This window comes from Pseudopipra pipra, chromosome 1, assembly GCF_036250125.1.
Source record: "Pseudopipra pipra isolate bDixPip1 chromosome 1, bDixPip1.hap1, whole genome shotgun sequence".
In the NCBI taxonomy this organism is placed as follows: Eukaryota; Metazoa; Chordata; class Aves; order Passeriformes; family Pipridae; genus Pseudopipra; species Pseudopipra pipra.
In genome coordinates this window covers 54,009,294-54,035,966 of record NC_087549.1, presented here as the reverse complement: position 1 = coordinate 54,035,966, position 26,673 = coordinate 54,009,294, and the positions used below count along the sequence as shown (strand labels likewise).

General features: G+C 35.8%; 1 protein-coding gene across 3 annotated transcripts in view; it reads right to left on the bottom strand.

Moving 5' to 3' along the window:
- Positions 1-424: 424 nt before the first annotated feature.
- Positions 425-26,673, bottom strand: part of CEP192 (centrosomal protein 192) — a 67,096-nt gene continuing 40,847 nt past the window's right edge. For all 3 annotated transcript variants that reach the window (XM_064657309.1, XM_064657315.1, XM_064657304.1), the window contains exons 31-44: positions 26,440-26,549; positions 24,267-24,376; positions 21,260-21,389; positions 20,516-20,688; positions 20,057-20,180; positions 16,853-16,958; positions 15,268-15,472; positions 13,649-13,728; positions 12,668-12,763; positions 11,006-11,125; positions 7,068-7,186; positions 6,054-6,177; positions 5,549-5,607; positions 425-923 (exon numbers count right to left, since the gene is read on the bottom strand). In XM_064657309.1, the coding sequence (XP_064513379.1) occupies positions 785-923; positions 5,549-5,607; positions 6,054-6,177; positions 7,068-7,186; positions 11,006-11,125; positions 12,668-12,763; positions 13,649-13,728; positions 15,268-15,472; positions 16,853-16,958; positions 20,057-20,180; positions 20,516-20,688; positions 21,260-21,389; positions 24,267-24,376; positions 26,440-26,549 (1,695 nt within the window). In that variant the 3' untranslated portion in view covers positions 425-784. The remainder of the gene's footprint in view (positions 924-5,548; positions 5,608-6,053; positions 6,178-7,067; positions 7,187-11,005; positions 11,126-12,667; positions 12,764-13,648; positions 13,729-15,267; positions 15,473-16,852; positions 16,959-20,056; positions 20,181-20,515; positions 20,689-21,259; positions 21,390-24,266; positions 24,377-26,439; positions 26,550-26,673) is intronic.

Sequence of the window (26,673 nt, the reverse complement as noted above, 5' to 3'; positions counted from 1 at the left end):
TGGGATTCTACCTCCCATTCCTAATCCAATGATTGAAGATGCTGAGGAAATGGAATTGAACCAGTAAGCAGCCAGGCTTATGTGTCATCTCCCAAAGGAACATCTTTTTGTGACTGTTAAGAGACAGAACACTGGGTAAGATACATCATTCTGGAGGGCTGAAGGCAGTACTGCTCATGTTAAAATTTACACTGTTTCCACAATGAACTGTGTAAAAAGCTAGGGGCTGACTGTCAGATCATTGATCTGGTCCCAGTGTCACGAGATGGAAACACAATATTAACAGGTCAGCTTCTGTACTGCAATTCCTCCCCCTGCTCCCCCAAAGCCCCAACAAAAAATTAGCACTGTCTAAGAGTAGGCAGCTTGATCCCTTACCCTCAGCAAAGAATCCTCTAAACAAAAACAGAAATCAGGTAGAATCAACTGTTTACACATAGATTTTATTTCTGTATTTACAATGCTTAAAATAAAATATATCAGTATCTAGCTATTCCCAATAAATGTAAAAATAGAAAACTTCCATTTTCATCAAAAGTGCAGAAACATAAATTAGAAAATTATAACTTTAAAACATACAATGTTATTTCTCAATGTTTTTACTATGAAAACAGATTTGTAAAACAAGCACCATCATTTATCTTACAGAATTCTTTCCATCAAAGCAGCATCACAGGGCAAAACAAGTAGGACATTAGTACAGAAATATAGTAGCAAACCTTTGAATATCTTAAGTGGTATAAACTGTTATAAATTCTTATAAACACTTATAAAATTCTTCTGACTATTTTTTTGGAATAGCTTTACCACGTAGCCGAATATTAACTGGGCCATATTCCATCGTCAGCACAACGAAGAGATCTTCAAATATTCCTTCTGCCTTTGGCTTGAACTGGACTGGCACATTGATGTAATGATGGGATCTGCAAAAAGGCAATTATGGGCATATTCGTTATTAATTAATGAGTTAATCCTAACAGACAGACAAATTCCTGTCTACTTTTCATTTTCACCAAAACGGTGTATCAGATGTGCACTGGATCATCAAGTTTATTTTTATAGATTTAATTATCTATTTTTCTTCTGAGGGACTTTGATCATAAAGGTCATTTTTTCCTACTGATTATACAAAGTACTACAATACTTTACTGCTGCTAGTTTACCTGAATGAGTTTGGTCTTTGCAATAATATTGCCAGTATGTAAACTATATTTAGAGCATAATTACTGCATTTCTTCCCTTGAAAAATCATGTTTCAAATACACTTAAAATTTTCAATTCGTGTTTTGAATTCCACATATTTGAAGATACTAAAGTACTTTCCATTACTTTAATTGCCTCCACATTAAGAAATATTTTGCTGAATCATTGCAAATCAATATACCCATCCTCAAAGAGTGTTTTAGACATTTTTACACCTCTTTAGGTTATATAATTCCTCTTCTACTCAGATTGCATAAAAACATACCAAATGTAATGGGTCGCTCTGTCAACTGTCAAAAGCCTAGACTGAATAATTTAAAAATATAAGCTGTACAAGCAGTAAGTTGGAAAAGTTGAGTGGCAGCCAATTGGATTCCATGGCATGCAATAGAAATATCCAGCACTAAGAGACAGGTAACAGTAACGGGCACATACTGGAACAAGGAAAAATGAACAGCATCACTTAGTAGAAAAAGAAAAGAAAGCTTTGTTTGCTTTTATTGTGCTTTCAGTTTTTTCTCCTTAAAGCCCTCTGGAATGTGCTTATATTCCCTACTTCTTCTCGTTTTGTTCCTACCTTTTCATATTCCTTTTCTCTACACTAATTCAACCTATCATAGTCAGTCTGTGTTCTTAACCATTTACATTTGAAAATCATAATACTGGCCCTACATACAATCCTTATTTGCTAGTACCACCCTTAGTGCTAAAAGAGGCACATTAGTAAATGTATTTTGTTTTCTTCTTTGTTTTTTGGGGGTTGTTTTGTTTGTTGTGTTTTGGTTTTAAATTTTCTTTTTTTTTTTTTTTATCAGATCCTGGTCAATCAACTAAGAATACACACCTTCAGAATGAAGGTACTGTATTTTTTTCAATCAGGTTAATACAGAAACAAAGCACTAAATATGTTGTACTGAACCACAATCAACAGTGTACCAAAGGAATACAACCAGATCACAGTTTCATGTCTCATTCTTGATTGCCAAGTGTTGTATAACAAATCTGGCAGGCTTTGTCTCTTTCTCCATCTACAATATACAGGTTGAAGATACTTATTCAGCTTATTTTTAAGAAATCCATTTTTTTAAGTGAAGAACAACTACTTAATCTGTAACATGCATTATGTTAGAAAACACAAATTTTACTAGGAATAGAGTCTGAAGCTGCATATAACTAGGCCACCTAAGAGTTCACAAAAATAAAAGTAAATTCAGTAGAAAGCCAGGAGAGCTGCAGAAGTCTATTTATAATAATATATGTATGCTTCCTTACATACTACATACCACTTAAAAAGAACAATATGACCAAACTCAAACTTACACTACCAAAAACTCAACAGTAAGTTATGTATTACTGTTTTAAAGATATGGCCACATCTGGCTGTCAAATATTTATTTCTAGATTATGTACTATATGACCTCAGTGGTACTCAAGGCAGAGCAGTTTCTTAGCTTATGACAGCTATATTAAATTCCTCTTGACCTCTAAACTCAGGTGTCCATTTGTTAAGTGCTAAACACATTATCATTCTTCCCTAAAAGCAGAATTAGTCAGACATTACATAGTCTGTTTTGTAGCAGTCAGTTGATTTCTAACAATTGAGATAAGACTCACCACACTTGCTTCCTAATCCAAAGGGAAAGATGCTATTTTCATTTTCTTCAGCTAAAAAAACTAGAAAGCTCACGTTCCAGATAAACAGCTCTTTGGGCTACTACATAGCATAAATGTTCTTAGAAATGAAGCAACCTGGAGCATTTTTCTCAAGTAGAGTAGCTAGAAACTACTCAAGAATAGCGTCAGGACAAGTAGAATTACCCTGCAATTAATTCTTTTTCTCTTATAAAAAAAAACACTTTTATTTTGTTTCAAACTTCCCATTATGCCTGCGACTCAATTAGTCTTTGAATACTGTATGGCCTCTACAGGTTGTTGCACCAGTTTCAAGAGGTATTTCTGAAAAGTCAGGCATGTCTGAAGCCTGTTTAATAGACAAACTAAACACCGCAGTAGGTAAGCTGAAAAGGAACAACATGGGTAAGCACTATCTAAGCCATAGTAACCAGATGGCTCATCAATGAATAGTGACCCCTGACACCCAGAAGGATAGCTATAGGAAACAAAAATCATTAGTGAAGAAAAAAAACCTCCAAACAAACAGTTCTACCTTCACTATTATCTAAAACATATGCTACCCTGTAATCAACTTATTTCAGATGGTTTCTGAAAGCAATACAATAGAAACACCTTTGTTTTCAAACTTTTTTTAAATAGGCATAACAACTTGGTAGCTAGCCAACTTAGCCAAACACTTTTTAAAAAGTTCAGTGTTTTTTCGTGTTTCATCCATATGTTTGTATCATTTAGGAGCCTTCTTTTTTACTCTTTGCAGTAAAAAAAAAAAAAAATAGACGGAAGACAAAATTCTGTAGCAGTGCTATGTGTTGGTACTTGTGATGACACAACCAACTGAAGAACTGGCAAATCACTGTACCAACAACTTCTGAAGGTCAGACTCAATATTAAATACAAACTTGCAGCTTTATTATCCAGATGTAAAACTTGATTACACAGGATTGCTTTCAAATTTGGACCTCAAAATTAAGAGCATGCAACAGACCATGTTTAATACCTAACACATTTTTGGTAAAAAACATATAGGTAGGTGGTACTTTCCATTTTTACATTCTTATTTACAGACCACCATTTCAAGTTCCTGCAGTTTTCTTATCCAGTTAGTTTTGAACATTACTTCATACGATGTCCAAACTCAGAAGGATCTAGTTTAGAAGGAAACAGTTAACATTGGCTCTTAATAGCCTCCTTGACGCTGTTCTCAAACAAAAGCCATTTAAAACACTTTTAACACTTATTTAAAAGCATCTATCCAAGTCAAGTAATTCTGTGCTTTATGCTCGTAAATTGGAGAGTTTCTTCAGAGTGCTATATGTTGACTTCAGAGAAGTTATTTTTTAAAAAGCTAGGAAAGGTCAGTATTTACAACCAAAGAAAAAACAGCCAAAGTTACTAGAAAAAAAAAAGGTAGAGTGACTTTTAAACTTGTTAAGTTTACTTTAGAAAAATGCAGTAGGAGTTCATAATTTCTTACAGAAAATACACCAAATAGCTTTTACAGCATTTCTCAAGAACAGTTTTGAAATATCAGAGTGTCTTCCAGTGAAGTTACTCATCTTTTTGTCAAGGATGACAAAATCAAGTTATCCTGTCCTTTGTCTTCAGCTGTACAGACCCAGATCTAGCTAGTTATCTTTATTTGGATAGATTTTATCTTGGTCACTACCTCCATAAAAAAACCCTTCTGTGCCATCTCATGTGAAATATTTTTTAAAAATGACAGTTAAATAAAAACACTGGAACACATGCCTAAGTGGAGTTACAACAATTTGCATTGATAAGTGGCCTTAAGAATACCTTGAATACCTTTGGCTAACACCACCACAGCCCTGTCTTTATAGTAAATGCCAAGCAGATTAGGAGCCAGAATACCTAGCTCCATTTAGAATTTTGCTCCCAATTTTTGTCCCATATACTCCTAGTTTCCCTGTGTTTAAAATGGGGACCCTGTCCAAACACCGAGAATGTATGCTGTAAAACTTCTAATGAAATGGTTGCATTTCTGCCTTCCTGACAATCCCACTGTTGCAGATAAGCATGTGAGATGCTATACTTCTGGAAGAGATGACTAATACTACTGTCAAATACTTGCTGTAATGAACTCCACAGATGACTGGGTTTATTTTCAGGGACTGTTACCACCAACTAGAAAATTTCTTTTATGCAGGTAAAATGCTGAAATACTTGGTATGACCAGGCAATTCCACTGGCTGCTCAACCCTCGTATTTGCAGAGAGTCTTTGATGCAGCTCTGCAGGTTTGTCAAATTAGAAGCATGATGAAGGCAATTTGCTTGGTCTGTTGTGCAGAAAGTATAAATGGAAGGAATGACTTGATTGTGCACAGCATGCCAAATGGTTACATGAAGCATTAAGCTTAACATTAAAAGCAGCAGCACTGTTAGAAACAATTTGCAGGGAAGAAATTGGCAGATGCAGAAATAACTGTGTGGTCTCGTTCTGCTTCTAACCAAGATTAGAGAGTACAGCTTGGCAAGAAAAAAAAAAAAAACAACAAAAAACCCTCACACAAAATCCCAAAACTTAACTAAAGAAAAGGCAACAAAAAAGCCCAACCCTTTACCTAGACAGCAAGAATATTTTTATCTACATCTTAGCACTGTATATATACGTAAGATATTCATCTTACTGAATTACTTGGTTAATTTTTTTGTTAGGAGAGAGAGAATGTTAGCATATGCATCACTCACCTTAGAGAGTATTTCAAGTGCTTGATGTAGAAAGGTTCTCTGGGACTTAAAAATTCCAGCTGTAATTTAATATGAAATGCTTAAAAGTGCACTACATATATATGCCTATCATATTCAATTTATGACATGCTTAAGATAAATCAAGTCACTCACAAATACAGTTGTACACAGACCCATGGTGTAAAAATAAAGAATGCCCACACTTGTGAAAAGAAAAAAAAAATTCTTATCTCCGTATTTTAATGAAGTTAAGAAATGAAATCACTATATCAGAATAATAACAAGCCTATATTAATTTTTCAGTTGAAAACATATTACAAATACACTCAGTTATTCGGTCACAAAAGAGAAAAGTTGCAGGAGACTAAAATTCTTTAAGCATTGGCCTTTGAAACTAACAAACTAAGACTTGTACTATTGCAATCTTTGTGAAGAATAAAGGAAAACAAAAAACAAGAACAGCGCAATTGAACTATCTGTTTAAGATAAAGTCTGTCAAACTTACCACATGTGTTTTAGGCGAATTATTCCGTAAGTTGACCTTTAATGTACATGTTTCCCCAACTCTAGCTGGAGGAAAAACGTAGAGGTCTTGTGGTGCATATACCCCTTGAATTATCTCCTTTTGTCTAATTTGAAAAAGGGATTTAAGATATTAACATTTCTGACTTATATGATCTGGATATATTGACTGCATACTTAAAGATATGTATTTTCTGAGATTAAATCAGGAAAAATGGAAAGATCCAGAAGATATCAACTCTCTCACCTTGAGTTCTATACGCAAGATATTTTAGCCAGAAAGAATAATGAAAGCATCATGTGGCATACAGTCATTTACTTATACACACTTTCAAAGTCTGAATTTTTCCCCCATATGCTTTACTAGAGAACTAGACTCTTCTCAGAGATGCCATGTTTAACCAAAAAATTTTACTCCCCCTGACATATTCACATCATCCCACAGGAAAAGAACTGAAAATTAACTTAAGACTGAAGAAGAGCAAGGTTAAGACATGCAATACAGTGGTTTTCTCAGAATTGACTTTATAGTTAAGTCTCCAAAAGGCAAATATAGAAAATGTATTCACAAAATTCTACTGCTGATACCAGTTCATTTACCACAGCATATCACAGTCAAACAACTTAGAAACCCAACTGAAAAGGAGAAGCCTGTGAGACTGAACAATATAGAGCCATTAAAAGGTTTGGCAAGTCTGTTTTTTGCAGCTGTTTGCTCTTTAACCTGGAATCATAGGGTCATTCAGGTCAGAAGATACTCAGGTGGTGTCCAGTTTAACCTCTTCCTCCAGTCAGGGTCAGCTGTGAGGTCAGACCAGGCTGTCCAGTTAGACCCCAAAAACTTTCAAGGACAGAGACTTCACAGCCTCTCTGTGCAGCCTGTTCCACCATGCAGATGTCCCAAGAGTAAAACAGGTTTTGGTTGTGGGGTCAGGTTCCACCCCCAACCCTTTTACCCAGTTGCAGACCACTGTTTTCAAGTTTTGTCCATACATACCCTGTTCTTGTGCGTCCTTCAGAGTAAACTTTCATTTCTGGTATAACTGGAAGCTCAGTTTTTGTAAGGGCACTTGCAGAAGCTTCCACAACTGGAGTTGCACTTTCTGTTTTAGCACCCTATTGGCAAAAATAGAGAAGCCTGTAAACTTCACATTCAAAAGTATTTAAGTATTCCAGTACGTAAGTCATTCCCCTTACCCAAACCAAGATCTTTTATTTATAGTATAATCTTTCAGGAAAAGGAGAGTCTGGATCATTGAGATAAAAGCAATAATTCAGGAGGAATACTTTAACGTGCTTCTGTGCTTTACGAATACTTATTTGTTACAAGACAGTTCACAACAAACTAGCAGTGCAGGTGGAATCTCAAGAAGGCTGCTAGCAACAAAGATTTTACTAAAAGCCAAAAAAAACCCCAATTTCTCTGCAGATATTCTGCCCATATGTCTCAAGAACAACCAAGCTGGTTAAACAACTGCTCAAAAAGAAGGAAGGCATAAGTCAGCATTATAATTTGAATTCTCACAACAAGAAAAAAGCTTTGTAATAATTTTGTATTATGAACAATATATCCTTCTCAAAGAAAGGCCTCTCCAGAGAGGTAGAATCAGATAATGCATTATAGAGTATTTGTACACTCAGAAATTAGGCCAAAATATTCACCATCATCAGGATGCCCATTTAGTGTATTCTAACACAAGGAGATCAGATCACCCTAAGGAAATACTTAGCAAAATAACCAATTTCAAATTCTGCACTGCCTAACAAATCTAGCCAGATACTGTTTGGAGTCCCTTGGGTCACAACATCTTAAACAAAGTTAAAGAACCGAAAGAACCTCCTACACTTACGGTTGTACAACATTATGTCAATTTCTGAGATGGTGCTGACGTTTTAGACAAGCAGTTGATTCCCTTACGCAGGGAAGATGAAAAAAATAGATTCATCTTCAATAGAGCTGCTATGACAAACTTGTCTTTTAGGCATTCATTTCTTCTATTGAAAGAGCTGCTAATCAGTCTGTCAGAAATAGCAGCAGCCAAAAAAAAATTCTTAAAGAATATTTTTCAGTTGCAAATAACCCACGAACCCCAGTAGACCCCAATATATAAAGACAAGAAAGGACTTGCACGTGTCTTGTTTCCAGAGCTTTTAATATTCCATGTAGTGAAAAACTACGGGTATCATGCCTCTGTTATCATTCAAGTTCTGATTTATCAGAAGGCAAGTTGACTGCATGAGAATAAGGTACCTTATGGAAAATTATCAGAAGTCACCCTAGTCTTTTTAAGGGCATCTTGAAGTATTGCGTGCTTTACCATAGCCTGTACTGAATTCTCCTGTTTCAAATGGGAGCAGTATGTTAACATTCCAAATGATTACAATTGAGTTCTGCTGTCCCAAATCCACCTCAGAAGCACAAAAATTTGTATAGCTTGAAAATTGGAATTATTTTCCTCACAGAGTTTAAAAAGATTTTTTCCCCCTTCCCTCACTTCCGGAATACCCAAAGGTGATCAAGCTTTGTGCTGCTCATAATAGTAATCAAATCAAGAAATCTTCGTTAGCAGTAAGTTTTGTGTTAAGCATAAAAGCATCTCAGTTTGCTTCAAAACGATACATGAGCTGTGTAACTGCGTAACTTTTTAAAGTATATAAACCATGTAAATTAAAAAATAGCACACACTTAACATCTGCAGTATCTTAAACAATAGCAGGGGTTCTTTATGAAGTTCAACTTTCTACATGCTAAAGGAGCAGACAGGACTTCAGTGCTGTCCCAGCCTTGTGGCAGGTGCTTGCTAGTTCACCCAGAAGGGACCAATAATTAGACCAAAATACCAGTCCAAGATTTCTGTGCACAATGGCAACAGTCACTCTTAGCTCAATGATCTTAGAACAACCCCCAACAGCAGCCCAACTAATGTTCCTCAGGAAAAGAAAAAACAAAGTTTTAATGACTAGTATTGAGAGGTTGGGGCTGCAAAGCACATTTCTTTTTCTCTGGGACCAGTTTTGGAGATATGATGATCTGAGCTCCTGATTACAGTTTCCAGTGGTGAGAACTGCAAACACACGCAGAGCATAATCAAAGGTACAGTTAGTTAATTTTTCAGGAAAAAAATAAAAGTGGTATGTGCCACTGATTTTCCTAACTTAACCTTGTTCTTTTAGTTCCTTCCTGAGCTCTTCCAAAGTTTTCATTTCTTTTGAAGTGGTGCTATAAATAAATGCCACTCTGAATGACAGTCAGTCAACTCTTCCCACCTGATTCTATCAAAAGTCACATTAACCACAGCTGTAGCCCTCTGCCTCAGCAAAACCACCAGAATTCAAGTCCTTTCCAAAGTTGTAGTAACACTGTCTAAACCCTTGATCCCTAGGACATAACAGATTATAACTGACTTGTCTTCTCAACTAAAAGCTGCAACAATCTGAGTAAAGGTTCTGTGTAGATCCCTCTCCCAAAGAGATGTACAGTTCCTTACTAGTTGATAAATAAAGTACTTCCTTTTCAAATCTTTCTGAAAATGATAGTGACATGCATTTCAAGTATTTTCTACAAAATTTTTCCCATGTGCAGAGAGATGCTAGAAAGATCTAATTGTTAACAGCTTTGAGAAAAAAAAAATCAAGAAAAAATCTGACACAGTAGTTCAAAAACATTAATATCAAGTTATGCTGCTCAAAGATCTATAAAACTGACAATTAGTCACGTATAAGAAGAGAATTCTTTAAAACTCTAGAGTTCTGTTGAAGAATTAATCTTCTCTCTATTTCAACTAGCTTTAAACAGACAAACGACTTAGACGTTTTCCTCACTTTCAGGGAAATTATGTTCAAAGAATTTGATGAAAGCTGAGTAAAAAAGCCTCCCAAACAACACACTATACAGGACTTTTATGCCAAAAGTCAGAAGTTATTTAACTATCTTTTTTTACGAGCACCCTTTTCAACAAAATTAATTTGGAAAGAACAAGGATCCTACAAAATAAAATGCAAGGTACCCCAGCAAGAAGGGTAAGTAAGGTTCCTACTACTGCAGCAGCCTTGGTTCTCTACAGAAAGATCCCAAATCTTTGTCTGGGTTTCTGAGAAAACTCAAGTCAAACCCTCTGGAAAGGACAGTAAAGCACATATAGCAATCATGCAATACTGAATGTACAAAGCTCTTCACATTCAGCTTATTTAACTAATCATTAGAACTAATTCTTCCTTATGGTAAATCCTCTCTGCCCTATGTAAATTTTTCTTGTATGGATGGTGAGGTAGGGATTAAAGCAAGGTAAGGAGAGAGAGCACAGAAAACCACTTCTAACACTCTTCTTCCAAGCCTTACTATAAAGTTTGAGCTGAGGAACAACAGGGCAGCAAAGGAGAGCTCAAACCCAATTGCTTCCATACACAAATCTCAGCATCACACCCCCACCCACACTGTTACTTTGATAAAATACTGAAACAGGTTCATTTAGAGACATGTGGATACCTCCAATTTGGATATTAGAAAATTCCAAAACTGCATTTACATAGTATAGCAAAGGGCAGTTACTTTGCTATTTATTTAAAAAGATAAAACCAAACCACTTAGTGTCTTATACAAAAAAAATCTTTGCCTACAGAAACAACTCCTCCCGAAGGAGGAGTTTTCTCTCTACTTACTCTGAGAAAAATAAAGTTTTCTCTCTACTTACTCTGAGAAAAATAAGGTTTTACATCTTACATGGCAAAAGATAATGCCATAAGCATATCACGTAAGCAAGAGAGAGAATGTATTTTTGTAACATAAGAAAAACAATACAATTTAGCCCAATAAAAATATTAGCAGGGTTGGGTTTTTTCAGAATATACCAGAGTATAAGAGTACTGTATAGTAAAATCAAGATGTTATCAAAAATTTCTGCTCAAGACAGCATTTATAGCATTTTATATACTCACTGTCCCAGAAAGCTGAAATTTTAATTTATGTTTCCAACTAGGCTTTTCAACTGGGTGACACTCAAGGTCCCAGAACTGGGAGTAATCCCCTTTATCTCTAGGTAAAAAGATTACAGCAACCTACAAAAAAAAAACAGAAAAATTTTGCAGAAGATTATTAAAATACCCTGACATCTTTACAATTTTACCTGCAAAAAGTTATGGTTCAGCCAGCAGAAAATTTACATACTACAGAACATACATGCCACACGCAGGTGATCTTGCAGAAAACAATACAACTAAACAAACTAGTCCTCCTTTGCCTACAAGAAAAAATATTGGATGAAACAGGTTGCGCAAGCAATTTCAAACAAAATTTGAGTTCAGCTAATCTGCTTTAAGCAAAGTCAGCAAGTGCTTGCACAATTACTTCTATTAGTAAAACTGAGGAAAAGGGGACCAGGAGGGGAAATACGTGCAGCTGAAAAACAGTGATACCTTCCTTCATCTGTCAACTAAGCTGTGAACAAATCTACTCCTCCGGTGCCAAGTCTGTAAGTACATTGTGCTACAATTCACTAGAAGGCCTGACATTTAAACCATCTTGCAAACTATGAATTTGATCATTCTTGAAGGTCACCTAGGTAACAAGGGTTTGTCTCCATAACACGCTGTACCAGGTTAATTCAAGAATAAACTTGCATTGTTTTTAAAGTTGAGGTTGAGGGAAGAAAGAGAAGGAGAGCAGCAGATTAGAAGAGATCACTACAACTATATCTAATTAGCCAAATATCATATCCACTGCAAAAAACAGCACATCATGATAGCACTGTACCTTATCAGCTCCAGCCAAGAGCCTGACATGCCAATAACGTAAACATTATTCAAAGAGGCCTGAACTAGGATTGCTAAGGCAAGCACAACTGTTTAAATTCAAATAATGGTTTGCAATAATATATTGCAAACATAGTATATTCCATAATACTATGGAATTACTATGAAACTGGACAGGAGTAAGTTTTTCCCTCTTGTAAATAGATTATGAATTGCATCTTCATAGAAATAATGTCATAATAATCCATGACAATTACAAGATAGGTGCTTATGAAAAGGAAGAGATAAAACTACACAGGAGAAGGTGAGAATGGGAAGCCCCTTACAAAGCCATTCAGTATGTCCTTGGATGTGCTTTATAATTGTGGTTATGAAACCCTCTACTGGCCAGGAGATAAAACTGTAAGTCAAATGAAATCCAACTTTAGGAACAGACAACTGTTCCTAAAAAAGTATGACAGGAATGTTTCTAAGGAAAGGAAACCAGTTCTCACGTCAGTTTCATAAGAACCCAACATTATTTGAGATTTTCTGTTGGACTTCTACAAAACATTTAAAACAATTTTCTGTTCTATAATAATTTGGCCTTAAAAAACCCCCAACAGTAACACAAACACACCACCAAGTTGAAATCAAACTACTTTGATTGCATGAATTCTTAGAATCAACTCAGCTGACATTATAACAGCTGAGATAAGCAGACACAGACTACCTGATACAGACTCCAGAATCCAATACTGAAAGTGCAACATTTAATCATTATCAGATAAAATTTATTTCTCATTTAAGATCCTATTTTACAGTTGAGATACACTACTATGCCTGAAATATTTATACACGTCAGTTTACCTTCTCTTGTCCATGAGCTTCAAGAGTACCAGAAACACGGGAACAGTTGAAAGCAGAGTAAGTAACCCTAAAAACACTACCAATTCCATCCACATCCTGCAAATAAAGGTATGAGTCAGATTCAGAAGGCGAAGAAAAAAAACAAAAAAAACCGAAACAAAACAAAACAAACAAAAAACCCAAAAAAATCACAATACACCCACACACACCCTTGCAAAGGGCTGAGGAAAATACACCCAATCAAGCTGCTTTCAAGTAAACAAGTAATATTGACTCCCTAAAAGCAAATTAATAAAGACTGAAACTACTACATCTGTGCAGTCACCATGACTACTGATGCAGTTCAGAGGTGGTGCAGTGCCTGGAACATGACACACTCCATCTTATGGGGTAATGCTAAGAGTGCTACATAACCATTTTTCATCATTTCATGAGAATGGACCACAACAATTCTAGCATAAAATCAAAATTATCATCACAGCATTTCAGACTACCAAAAAAGTAGGGAAGCTTTTACAAATATCAATAGTACAGCTACAGTAATTGCACAGGCAACAGCACTGTAATTAAAATATCCTTGATGTAACTCAAATTACCTGCAGAGATACAACATACAGCACACTTTCAGCAGCACAAGTCTCAAAACAAGGCAAGTCTAGCATTCCGGATCCAAAAAGAGACACCTGTCTTTCATGTGTGCTTGCTTACTTAATGCAATCTGAATGGTGATACTGTATGAGCACAAGCAAACTCTGTAAGCCAGTAAATGAACTAGAAACTGCCTCACAGACCACTGACTGATTCACAGTCAAGGAACCACATTAGAGATGAAAAAGGAGGAAAACATTTTGCCAAGAGAAAAAAATTTTGTAACTGAGGTCATACTCGAATATATACGCTTTCTTGAGAGGAAGCAAGAAGAGAGGAGTTAAAAAACCCCCAGAGATTTGCATAAAACTCCCAATGCAAGCATTCACTCACTTTAACATAAGGTGGTGCAAAAGATGACAAATTCCACTTCACGTTTTCATCCCCTTTATTCTCCATTTCCAGGTAGCGCTCTGAAAGTAACAGATTAGTATACTAAATCTCTTTGTTCAAGTATCTCTAGGAGAAGGAGTTTAAGCAGAAACTATGTTTCTAGACAAACAAGTTTAATGGAAACAGTTTTCATGGTAACAACCCAAGAGCAGACTCAAACAAAGCATGCCGTCATATAATTCCTGAAAGCTTATACAGAAGAAATTTGGAAGTTTTCTAGGGAAGAATCTTATTGATGTCGCTTACAAGAAACACGATGAAGCCTCAATCTCACCCTCGATAACCCTCCAACAATAATACATAATCCTCTAAAAGAACCTGAAGCATATCAAAGAATGGTATGTCATTGCGTTGCTGATAGTTAGAAGTTAGGCTTTTATAAACTCAGAACATGACAAATAGCAGAGAGATCTAAGTCACCTCCAACAGTCTCGCTTGATTGTATTCATGTTTTTGGCAGATACCTTCACACACCAGTATACAAAAAGAAACCAAAACCACCACACCACAAAGAGCTAAAAGATACCTAACTCCCCCCCACCCAAAAATAGAATTTGATCATTCAGAAACAAAAAACTCAAGAGTATTCCAGTTTGGGACTAAATAAAATTACACCAAAAAATCCATTCTCATCCTGGTATGGATTTGTTACTCAGCAAGAATTAACAGGACAAGATCATCTCAGTCTAGAGCAGCACTTTCAGAAGTTTAGCTGCATATATACATTATATAGGACATTTATTAAAAAAGGAAAGAAGTATTATATTACAACCCTATTCCATAATTTTAGCAAAAAAACTCCAGATGTAACTGATAAATTAAGCTTTGAAAGATCTTAAGTATGTTGGATAAAATGTAATGTCAATGAGTCATTAAGAAATCCCTTCTTATCTAGAAAAGTAAGTGCTACAAAAAAATCTGGTATCTAGATAACAGAATGACAGTTTCATAGAGTTACTTTGAGAATTTTAGGCATTACTGGAATTAAAAGTACAGACCAAGCATTTCAGACTCCATTACCAACAGTGTCCTCCTCGATCACTATGTACCAAGACAAGGACAAACAGCCTCAGAGCTGATATTCCCCCTGTTTTAAGGAAGAACATTTATTTCTCTGCTAAACACAGATAGATTTATCTCACATCTTAGGGACATAAACACAGATGAGAATGGATCTACTCCAAAAGCGTATTGAGCCAAAAGAGCTTCAACTAGACGCAGTAACCTTAGAATGCTCTCTTTGCCCAGGCACAGTAGAGTTGCACTCATCACTTAAAAAACTGGCAACTTACCTGTCTGTATGCAAATTTTTCTGTGGGAAAAAGGTGTGACTATACTGTATAAGGAGAAAAAACAAATAAGAAAAAAAAAAAAAACAATGAAAAAAACCAACATTTGAAACTAAAGACAGAAGGGGGGAACTAGACATTCCCACTTATCAGACTAAAAGAACAAAATCAAAGTCAAGGCACTCAAGTTTCCAAACACGTAGTACAGTAAACAAAATCTCTGAACACATGATATTACAGATGTTGTATTTAATAAGTAAGCACTATTACCTGAGCTTTGGCCGGGTCTTGTTTTAGGAAAAACAATGTTTCTGTTCTTTATCTCCATTTTTGTTAGAGGGAGCCTGGAGAGAGGCTTTTCCACATGAACAGTAGGATTTTCTGACTGTGGAGTAAATATATCACATCTTCTACATGGAAAGTCTGCTCCAGATACTCTGTATGTGGCTGCCTCTTGAATATGCACTTTAACAAACTTTTGCACAATTTGGAGAAAAACAAAGTTTTAAACAGTGAATACTGATATATTAACAAGTGAAAACATTTAGCTCTATTTCCCTGAGCTGTAAGAGCTCATGCTCAGCTTTACATTCCAACAGAAGAAAGGTCTCAAATGTTAAATCAGGTCTTCGTCAGCCTCAAAAGCTTCAAGATTCTAAGACAAGTTTAACTCAAGAGAAAAGGAACACTTACTGAAAACTTGCTATCTACACATTTTAGTTCAACAGGAATAATAATTTTAACTAGTTTAACTGACAACTTCTACAGCATTCTCTGCTTGCAGAGAATGGAAACAGGGCTGCCTCATTCAGAATGAGCTTTGTATCCATTTCTGTACATAATTAGCACTTTAACAAGTTTCAGTTAAAGCTAGTAAAACCTTAGCATACTTTTGGCTGATTTGGATAGGTAGCAAATAAATGGCAAAAGCGTTATCAACTACCAGATCTCTTATAATTTGATTGGTTTTGCTACATTCTCTACACTTGTCCTATTAGATTTCTTCAATCCTTTTCTCATATTGTAGAGCATAACGTAGCTAAATATGTGTGTAATCATCATTTCATTCTCAACAACTTCCCTGTTTGTTTGGGTTTTTTTAAGGTAGCTTCCAACTGCTCACTTCCCTTCATGAAGAAGGAAAGCAAATACAGTGTTTTAGCCTTCCAGTGTCTTATTTCTCTCTCTATGCATTGTTACAATTAACTCAAAATACATACTGGCTGTAAAAATAAAAAAAGAGGTCTCTTTCTTTGGGAGACATAACCAAGGAGTCCTTCTGCTTTTATACTGATGAAAGAAGAAACTGCTGGCTTTCTTAAATTTTATTTACATGCCTTAATTCAATCAAGGAAAGGTCTTGGATTAAAATTCATGAGGAGCAAGAACCTGTTCTAGACATTCTTTATCACAGACTTGTTGTCCAGAAGGTTAAGTTTACCTTATGGGAGGTCCAAAGAAGCTATGGTGACTTGTCCAATAACCTCTTTTGACTTCTTTTATTTTAAAACACGACATAGACTACTTTTATGTGCATGTGTACATACATACACTTAGCATTTTAGAAAATGATGCCTAAGGCAGTGGTGGGTGTAGAGATGCAATTTTGTTGGCAATTCAGCTGAAGCATTCACAAAGTTTTTCTTCAGAGATGAATGAACTAAGAATCTCATTTTGCAAAACAGCATCTCTACTTCTATTCTTTTCTTTTTTTTTTTTTTTAAAGAGAACTTTACAAATTGGAATGAATAATGGAAGTTGACTCATACCCAAAAGGTTTTAGCAACATTATTAGACCTTATTTGGCAAAGTAAAATAAACAGTTGCAATGTCAAGTCTCAAGTAAACCACGTACCTTTAGTCCATTGCCACTCTGGATATAGACTAGGCCACTCCAAGGAACTAATGAAGGCTTTGTGGCAAGTGTAGGATTAGGACTCACCAGAATTAGTGCACTGCTCCTAATGAAGAAAAAAACCAAAGCCAGCTAGCATGATCCTCATGTTCCTCATGTTAGAATGAGTATCTACAACAGATCTCACTACCCATCAAAAAAGGATGCACTTCTAGGACAGCAGATAAGTGAAGATGCTCTAGAGATAGTTAAATTTAAGGTATTCAGATATCCAATATATTATTGAGCTTTAGTAGCCAGAAACTTAATGCTAACACATTTAATAAATCTGTCATTGATGGTTTTATAATGGTCAAAGGGGAAAAAAATAAATCTTATCTATTGTTAAACATATACAACCAGACAGACCACGTAAAGTAGATATGTAATTATATGTTTCAGGAAAAAAAGCTTCAATACTAGTCAACAAGGGAATGTTGGTGTTCAAACAAAGTATACTGCACAAATTGCATTTCAAGAATTTTTTAAACTAATTCTAGTTTTAGAGAAGCAGATTGCTTTCCTTCCTCCCTTACAGAACTGATCCTGGAAAAAAGAGTGTTTCAGTTTTATCAATGCTTTCTGTAGTTATCTAGAGTAGAAGACATAGAAGAGCCAAAAATCAAGTAGCAGTAGTAATGAAGTCAGGCAGTCATTTAACCAGTGAGAACAAATTTTGATATATAGTGTTCCATACTCTGTACTAGATTCATTTAAATAAAGGGGAGAAAGTTACGTACTGAAGTATTTGAAAAATAAGTACAAAATCATTGAAGTAAAGGTCATTAGTTGTATGTGCACAAAAACACTCAAGCTACACCTGAAGAATTAGCTCAAGATGCCATTAGCACAGCACTTCACATTTGAAAAATTTAGCGTAGGAACAAGATGAGTTCCATAGTCATCGTCACAATATGACCATCTCTACAAACTTCAACTAACAGATGTTAACGGTCTTAAATATCAAATCTGGATACTGGTATTTCCTTAAAGAATTCTGAGACTCTTTCTGAATTTTAGCAGTTTTCAGAATCTTTTCAGTCACACTTATGGTTCTCTCTCATGTACAACTGTGTTCACGAGAATATGCTTTCTTAAGTACACACAGTACCTGTTACCAGAAACCACTCCACTGCCTTTGCTCCTAACCAGCTTGTCTTGGACATTTACTGCAAACTTCTCACAGAAATCCAACTTGCATGGGGTCACAAACCACATGTCTCTCAGAAGAGTCATAGTCAACCTAAAGACATAACCTTTGAGATCTTTTATTGCTATGGAAAGGAAAGGAGCCTAGGGAAGAAACATTTTCCAAAGGTGGCTCTTGCAGACTTTGGAGATTCCAACAGTTCCCACTCCAAAAGTGCAATTCCTCTCCCAGCACTTACCAATACTCTCAACACTGAGGCACAGCAACATTATCAGAGGTTAGCTTCAGCTCATTTCCACAAGAAATCTCTTGGAATGGTACCAAATTCAGTAGGGACACAGGTTTTTGATATTCCACATTCAGGCAGGTTAGAGATTTCCTTTACCTCATTCCACAGAAGTTAAGGGGTTTAGTCAAGATGAAACAGAGTGTGATCTCTTTGCTCTAGCATGACAGTCAGTCCTTGATCCCTAGGACCTTCTTTCACCCTCACTGAGAAATCAGACCTTCTCCTTTCACGGCCTAACTCAGTTCAAGAATTCCGTTGGCTCCAGCCATTGCAGTGCATAGTATAAAAGATCCTGGCTGGATGACTGCTCTTGGCACTGCAGGGAGATGGTCATGAAAAACAGAAAACTGGGCAAATGCAGCTTGCTGTGCTTAAGTCAGCTGTTCCCACGGATCTGTTTCCTACTTGTGGACCTCTGTTCTTGATCCAAACTAGTTACTTGGACCCAACATGTGAGAATTCAGCCCACTCTTCTCCAATGAAGAGAACACATTTTAAAATTCTGCATTGCAAGAGAACTGTTTGCAGAAGGCCCTTTAATACCCTCTTTTTAAGAAATCATTCCACAGATAGTCCTGAATGTAGGGTATGAGACACTCAAAACATCCTTACTTTCACAGCTACTGGGTAGTTGTTCATTGTTACATCTTTAAGACCATTTGTTCTTGGCACTGATTGAATCTGCAACGAGGTAGATATCCTAGCCCTTCCACGGAGTACTATTTATTTTTTTCTCACTAATGATGAAAGTTTCCCAGCAATTTACATCTATCTGAATATGAAATTAAGTGTTTAAATATTATCAGTGATGCAGGACTGAAGGGAAGTATGTTTGGGCAAATGTCTTCAAATTTAAAGCAACTACTTAAATACAACTCTGAAAGTAAAACCTATTGTTACTGTGGGAGACTTTTTTTTTTTTTTTGGAAGACGAGTCTAATAACAGAGTCTTAAAACTTTTTCTGAACTGACCTTAAAAATCACCATAAATTTAGAAGGGAGAGGTGGGCAGAACTTTCAAGTGTTAATTGTGAAAGTCTTTGCTGGCATCTGTGAAAAGTCTCATACACATATGCACTGATATTATGACTACTGTGCCAAAATACTGCTAATTAAGACATGGGCAAGCAGACACTGGCTTGTCATTATTTTCATACCTTTCATTATTTCATTGAGAAGCCAAAGGTTGAATGGCAAAACCCAGTTTTGTCAAAATACAAAAAAAAAAATAAAATATCCCACAGTCAAGTTCTGAGGAATATCAGCATTTTATAAGAACTGCTATTTTGGGGGTTGTTTGTTGTGGGAAGGGAGGAAGTCTTTCTTGTTTTTAAACACCCAGGCAACTTTTAAACAAAAAACTATTGCAAAAGGACATCTTTAAATCTTCAGCTTCAATGAACACCCAGCTCCTGAAAAGTTATGCAATAATAATAATAATAGCACTTTCAGGCATAGAAAATTCCTGGCATCCACGTGGGTGACAGAAGAACACTCTCTATATACAGAACCATAAAAGGGTAAGGTCCTAAAATATAAAAGCTAGATTTGTGTGTTAGTTGATAAAAAGATTAACCTTGCACTAAAATACCTAGTTTCAGGGCATAGTCTAAGCAAACTAAAGTAAATTCCTAAATTAACTACATTCCTAAACTAATTAAAAATAAATTCCTCCAAAACCTCCTCACACTTTCACACGTAAAGGAACTTATAGAAAGAAACTTACTCTGGTTCAACAACTCCACGTTGTGGGGTTATAGTAAGGCAGTGAGCTGGCCAGGAAAGCTCAAATGTCAACGTTCTGTTGGAATTGTTGACAACTTGCACATGTCTAGTATCTGCTGTTCCACCTGTAATACAAAAAAAAAAAAAAAAGGTAGAACAAAAATTCAGAAAAATGCCCAATATAGATAGATGCACCAATTAAAATATTTTCTGCCCTAATTTTACCTTCGCAATGCTTTAAAAATCTTCATAGGTACGCAGTGCATACTATATGTATACACACACGGAGCACACAACCTCTGACAATTGAACCAAAACTGTGTTCAAACCAAGTTAACTGTTTAGATATGAACTACTGCAGAAGATTACTGGCCAAGTCACGTTTCCAAACACAGTATGCAGTACAGTTATCTGAATACCACAGTGGCCAATTCTATTCTGTTCTTTAAAAAATACTTACCAATAGAAGGACACGTCAAAGTCAAACAGTTGGGTTTAACAGCCCAAGTCTGTTGAGTGTCTGATTTATTCCGAACCAGATCATTAGTTTTTACAGATACTGAAGGACCCTGAGGTCCCTTAACAGGAAGAACATCCAGAGTTGCATTGGTATGTCTGACAACGTTCTCAAACCTGAAAATAAGATTGTATTAAAAACGGTAATAAAAATAACTTATGAGTAATTATAATAGCCTACTCTTAGTATTTCTTAAAATTTTTATTATTTATAAAAGACAATGTTCTTTACACGGGCCTTCAATGTAATTCAATTCTCCATTATTAAGTAAAAAATAATTCAGCAGTTATATAATGACACAGTTTTTTCACAGAATGTTTGGAAGTGGAAGGTCCCATTTAGAATGGAAGGTATTAAAATAAACAGTTATCTTCAGGAGATAATAATGTAAAATAATTTGAATAAAACAGGTATAGAGGAAACAAGTACCACAGAGAATGAGTCAATGCAAGTTGTGTTTCACAGAGTGCTGTGCAACACATGCTGGAGGTCAGGAGGAACCTCTGGAAATCACCTAATCCTGACATCACTGCCCAAAGGAGAGTCAGCTACAGCAGAACATTGATCAGTCAGTTTTTTAATTACTTCACAGATGAAAACTTTTCAGCCTGTCTGGGCAACCAGATCCAGTGTTTAACCACTGTCACCAGAAGAAATTACATACATATAGTTACTAACTGTAGTTACCTGTCCAATTCCAAATGATGTCCAGGAGAGTGCTGATCATAAGTGGAATATCCAACCACAGAAAGGATAACCTTTTGCATATTTGCATAGAAAAGACAGATATCATTTGTCTCCCGTGGGATATCACATACTAAAAATGAGAGTAATAGAGCAAATCTAATAAGAACAAACCTATAATACCCAGAAATTACACAACAGAGATTTAGGACAAAGACCTAGTTAATAATCTGTCAGCTAAGATATCCAAGATCATTCAAAAATTACTTCTTGCAAGATCAGTTATCAGGCATAATTCAATATTAACATCAAATTTAATACTTAAATCCAAATACGCACCAATTTTAACTTTTTTATTATAAGATAGATCTTTTCCACCTGTACACAAATGGTATATACTAATTATTAAAGTTAGGTTTTATCTTTTACCCTCACAATAAGACCATTACATTCCTAAGGCTTCACAGAAAGAGATTCAGCTATAGAAAATTATTCAGTCTATTCAATCTAACACCAAAAGGTCAGGAACATAAGAGCATGATGTAAAAATAACCAAAAGTTTCATTAAAATGTTTAATAGTCAAGTTTTCTCCTTTGCTTTAAGTCATTTAATGCTGAACAAGTAGAATGAAGTGACCATTTCTCAAAGGATACATTTGTCTCAACTGGTATTTCCTTTGCTACTTAGTAGATACAAGGGACAATTAATATTGTATACAGCTACTACAACTGAGCTACAGATAAGACAGATCAACATCTCTTGTAGACTAGTGTTTTTAGTTAGAATTTAAATGCATCCAGAAACTTGTTAACAAAGCTGTCTTGCAAAATGGTGTCTAGCAGAATGTGTTTTTTGGAAGCAATAATTTATTTATTCTGTCATATATATGAAAATTCAGACTGAAAGTATATTCTTTCTTTAGGATAACCATTATTTCTACTCTATAGTGTCTTTTATTCCCTTTCCCACCCTCCAATGGAATTCCATTGAGTTCAAGAAATCCCAAATTTCAAATAACCCATTAAAATATTTAACACTTAGAGCCTATCTCATTTTCATCAACTTAAAATATCAAAATGGCTAGTTCATGGTATCATTAAGCTAAAATGCCAAGGTCACACTGCACACAATTCCAGACCCAAAGTGTCAGACCCAAATCACAGCATACAAACAGCACGATGGTGCCACCCTCACAATCACGACACACAAAACCAATTTTATACAAAAGTTTAAGCACTATAAAATAGAGCAAAGTACATCATATGATACCTAGAAATGGGCAAGAGGATCTTGCAAATACTACTTGATAAGAATTCTTTCCCTCCTCTTTAACGATACGTCCATATGCAGACAAGATGTTAACACGCTTTGGAAACTAAATTCATTTTGACAACCTAACTACCGAAGTCACGAAACCTTTCAGGTTTAGAATAAGAAGTTCTGCTTCAGAATAAAAAGTTGTGAGATGTTAAACAGCAACAACCACTGCCTCTGTTCAGTTAGTCATTGAAGCATACTTTAATAACTAGAAACATATTAGATGGGAATGCAAAGGATGTTTGATTAGTGCAGCAAACCACATCAGTGTTAGGGAATAACTGAGTCTGGCAGCCTCGCAGACGTGCCACAGGTCCAACCAGTAGCAAAGCTGAGCACATATTCCCAATAAGCAACTCAAGAGCCAGAGCCAGTCAACAGAGACCAACACAGACAGAGACACTCAGCAAACAAACAGCACCAACGGCCTCATCCTGCTTCCCTCTCTGCTGGTCAGGATGAAGACGCAGGACTGGGAACATACAGGTACAACAAAGATCCTCCAGCTGCTGGCCCTAGACCACACCACACTGATGGATCAAGCAAGCAGACTAGTGAAAATCTGACACCACACTATTTCAAACACTAACGCTAGTGTGCAATTTCTTAATTTTTTTTTTTCAAATACCTCTGTGGATTAAAGCACAAAAAAGAAAAGGCACTACCAAAACTAGGGATCCAACCTCACATTAATGCAACCCTTAGAGCCAAGGCATCCTATTCTTCGAGCTTTTATCAGCATCGTCTCTTTAACAATCTTTCATTTAAAAGGGGCAAAAAGAAAAAAAAGCATTTAGATTTGAAAAAAATAACTTACTTTTCAACTAAAAGATAGCACCTTACAGAAGAGAAAAAAATCCTATTTCTTAATTCCAGGTACTACTATTAGTTCCTGCAAAATATTACACTTATAAGAATACGTAACAAAAAACAATTCTGTAGATATTCCCACTGAAAAGTCAGTGAAAAATAACCTGTGTAAAATAAGATTGTACTATTCACACCAGACATAACTGGGTGACAAGAAGATAACAATTCTGTAGATATTCCCACTGAAAAGTCAGTGAAAAATAACCTGTGTAAAATAAGATTGTACTATTCACACCAGACATAACTGGGTGACAAGAAGATAAGGAAGGGCTTGAAATTTGTATTATTGTTAAAATGAGTAAAAATAACCCAGTTTACTAAGAGCTACTCTTCCAGCACCCTCTCCTTGAAGGCATATTTGCAGTGCTGTACAAGTCTGTTTCCTGGCTTTTTTTATAACAATGGCCTTCACCTCAAATTAATTGACTGAGTAAAGAAAGAATACATAAGAGAGCTGTATTTCACAAAGTCAGGAAAGTATGCCCTCAAAAAGAGACAAAAAACTCCACTAAGATTCAAGAAGAGGGTCTTGTTTTCTACAGAAAGGACAAAAAAATTAAGCTACCATTAGCAAAACTCTCACAGTAAGGCAATAAGAGATAATCAAGGATGCCTAGACTCTTAACACTGGCTTAAAACTTCAGCTGGACAGGGGAGAGAAAACACAATGAAACTCTGCCCAATATATCTGTCCAAATTGAGAATTTTATTTCTACGTTTATAAAGAAGAACAGCGAAGAAGTAACTAGAACTCAAGCCAAAAGGACATTTCCCACCCAAAAACAAATATTAGATTTTTCTTTTAAGAAGTTATAGGCTTACCTTCTGTCACAAGCTGCTCCCCTTTAAATTCTTCATCAAATACAATGTTTCTTAATAAGCTGTTTTCTGGAATTATGTGTTTTTCTATCTCAGGTTTATACCTCACAGCTCTATTAAAGACAGAAAGAAATAGGAGTCATTAAATTACAAAAAGTACTAGAAACAACAGTATGAAAAGATTGATAAGATTGGTAAGAATCCAGCATAATTTTCACTCAATCATTTCTTGACTACACCAAACTCAAATCTGTGAGCATTCGTTTGAAACTTAAGTCTTTTCACAATCTTAAAATGGTTAAAGAAATACCTACTCTATTGCTGCAGAGTAAAGGAAAACACTGAAATAATGGTTACCATGTGTTTGTCTTTCCATGATACTTGTTCTCTGCTGTCAGTCATACCTACCTAAGTACATTAGGCATTTGAGTGATGCTTCAATCACCACAGGAAGCAGAGAATGCTATTTTCGTTACAAGTGAAAGCCTTTTAAGAGGAAAAATTCACTAGTCAGTGTCAGAGTGGCAGCAGGTGCCAGCCAACAGCAGGAACACGGAGCCAAGGAGCATGACTGCCAACAGGATAGAAAAGACTGGGAGGCACAAGGATATAAATAGTCCCGGGAAAAATGGGAAGCTGCAGGTCAGCAAGAGGAAACCTGGCACTCAGACACGGTCAGAACCATGGAAGGGAAAAGAATATCTCAGCACTACTAACTCTCAGTTCTAAGCTACTTACCAGGCTGCTGACTATATATAATACTGGAGTGAAAAACTTGAGGCACGAGTTGGCAGAATAGGCAGAGTACTCATTTCACATTCCTGTCCCTAAGTCCCAAATCATGTTCTTATTCTAGAGCACCATTACAGAATGGGGTTTAACTGCCTTAGAGCACTCAGTCATCACAAGAAATACACATCTCTTTTAAATAATTAGGCAGATTTCAGAGAACCTCCCACCAATAAACAACCAGCTAGACCACTATTTTCAAGAACAAAATGCCATGCCTGCTGACTAATAAAATCAACAACAAATCATTTTGCTCACATACCAACATCCAGAATCTAAATAGAAAAGGTTTCCAATACTACCTATGTAGTTGCATTGGGCTTCTAAATGGGTTTTCTGTTGATCTATAGATCAAAACTTTTCCCTAAATACTTTCGCCTTTGGAGAATTCCATGATAGTGAACACTGCCTCATACAAAAGAGTCCAGGATAGTGAGAATTGCCTTACACAAAAGAGTTTATACAAAAATTAGGAACAAGCATATTCTAAGATATCTGAAATAAACCAGTTTCCTATCAAGGTCAGAAATGCAGCTATGCCATGAGCTTTTTATTTAAAGTCATGCAGGTAAATTCAGCTATGTTTAATACCTCATTTTGATAACAATATATACAATGACTTTCACACATTGTCAGGCAATCATATTTAAAAGCCATCATGAAATAATGCTGTTCTGAAGTTTTGCACTGAATTATGTTTATCAGCACCTTAGTGCTCTATGTAGTCCTATCATTCTGCATTACACTCTAGACAGCACCACTCAAAGAGTGCCACTTAAGTCATTACAAGCAGAATTTGCCCTTTTTGTGTGTGTGAGTCATACAAAATGAAATTCAGAGTAACACAGCCTCTATTTAAGATCAGCAAAATATTTGCTAGAAGTTCCCTTAGTGTGTTACAAGCATATGTGGATGTTATTTCCCTCAAACACACATCTACTCAAATACTGTCTTCGTCAACAGAATTCAGCAAACCAAGATGCGAACCTTGTTCAAAACTTAATTCAGTACTATTCCTTTTATGAGCCTTTTCTTTCAAAACTGAAGTTACATATGTATTGCAAAGAGATACCACACAAATCTCTTTTGATACAAAAAAGAAAACATACCCCCAAAACCCAAGACACTTGAATTCAAGAATGGTAAAAGAATAAAACTCTTAACTAGGATTGTAGCTACAGTATGTAAGCAAAGACAAATGAATAAACCAAACCCCTCATCAACAACTTAAGAGATGTAACACCTAATAGATCTTTCCATATCATCACTGTCTTTCAGTTTGTTCTTGCTATTTTGGGAAGCATGTTAAGACCATATTTGTGGCAGCACACCCCTCTAGTTCTAACTTCCTATTAAACATCTGTCACAATAGCAAAGCACATCTTACCTGCGATACTGCTGCCTAGAAACTTCATCTCCACAAAAAAAAAATACTGTTGATACCAGCATGTTTGTTGTATGGAATGTTTCCTTTGGATTCCATGTTACAGTAACCACCTGATAAAATAAATAGACAACATACTCAGGAAAAAAAAAATCTTATTGTTAGTATGAATGTTTGGAATATGAGTCAACAAATTACTGCAATACAAGTGAAACAGGACTTAATAAAAGTTAGGTG